This window comes from Diaphorina citri, unplaced genomic scaffold, assembly GCF_000475195.1.
Source record: "Diaphorina citri unplaced genomic scaffold, Diaci psyllid genome assembly version 1.1 scaffold12008, whole genome shotgun sequence".
Taxonomy (NCBI): Eukaryota; Metazoa; Arthropoda; class Insecta; order Hemiptera; family Psyllidae; genus Diaphorina; species Diaphorina citri.
The window spans coordinates 1-1,163 of NW_007389379.1; the positions used below are offsets into that span (position 1 = coordinate 1).

General features: G+C 45.1%; 1 protein-coding gene across 1 annotated transcript in view; it reads left to right on the forward strand.

The window, feature by feature from the left end:
* Positions 1 to 122: 122 nt before the first annotated feature.
* Positions 123 to 1,163, forward strand: part of LOC113472999 (transforming growth factor-beta-induced protein ig-h3-like) — a 10,876-nt gene continuing 9,835 nt past the window's right edge. The window contains exons 1-2 of the mRNA XM_026832770.1: positions 123 to 268; positions 662 to 880. Coding sequence (XP_026688571.1) covers positions 217 to 268; positions 662 to 880 — 271 coding nt within the window. The 5' untranslated portion in view covers positions 123 to 216. The remainder of the gene's footprint in view (positions 269 to 661; positions 881 to 1,163) is intronic.

Genomic DNA, 1,163 nt, shown 5'->3' on the forward strand with positions numbered 1-1,163 from the left:
CATACCTCGGCTGGGATTGAACCCACACCCTCCTGTTTACCAGGCGAGCGCCTTGACCACTACACCACCGAGGCAGGCGCTACATAGTCCTTGAATTCCCTTTTAATATTTGCTGACATTTTCCTTCCAGTGTTGGAGAGTGCTAATCTAACGCAAATACTGAAGGATCATCCTCATGTCACTGTCTACGCTCCTAACAATGCCGCTTTCGATAAGATGGAGGCTGGACTGAGAAACAAGTACATCCGCGGTCAAGCCTGTATCAAGAGTAAGTTTGCTTGTTCGTTTTTTTATTTTATTTATTTATTTTATTTATTTATTTATTTATTTTAAGTAGGGATTTTACGTCACTGTAACTGCTAATGGCCAGGGCACAAGCTGAGTTTAAACTTGGTTTAACGATGTCCAATCAAGAGACCGGGTCACACAGGGTGACGGAACTCTATGACCTATTACAATACTTTATATCAGGAAGCTCGGAACTTTAACCTTCCTATAACATTCCAACTGCTTGAATCAGGAGAAATGACCCAATAATAGAGTTCTTCCACCCAGAGTCTCATAAAATTCATGGAACCCTATCACTAATTTGTTTTCTCAGTGATATGGATCGATTTTGCGGCTCATGTAGGTACCTTTTCTAATTTTCTCCCCTCTCCAGGTGTCCTGAAGCACCACATCGTTCCGCACACCATCTGCACAGCCGCCATTCCCAACAGGAAACGGTCTACTATTGACATGAACGGAGAATGGTTGTCTCTGGAACGGGACCCATCCGGTAGTCTGGTAGTTGGAGAGAAGGCACACACCGAACAGCCAGACCTGATGGCCACTAATGGCGTGGTTCATATTGTCAACAAGGTCATTCAGCCCAAGTCTGGTGAGTTGATCAGCAAATCTTACTTGGGGAACTTTAGACTTACGCTATGTAAAGTACGTAGCACCTGCTTAAGGGTTTATGACGACACGAATAATAGTCCTTCCGTAAAGGCTGGAAGTCGGTTCGTTTCTAGTGATCTAGTTTCCACAGCAGCGGCGAAATATGACGGGCACTACCCCCTGTACAACCAGAGCCCTTATTTAGGGAGTCGAGGCCCTCGCCCCCCTCCAAAGGCTTCATTTACTCTCATTTTCTGTAGGTTAGAGCAACTTGCCCTTGCTAA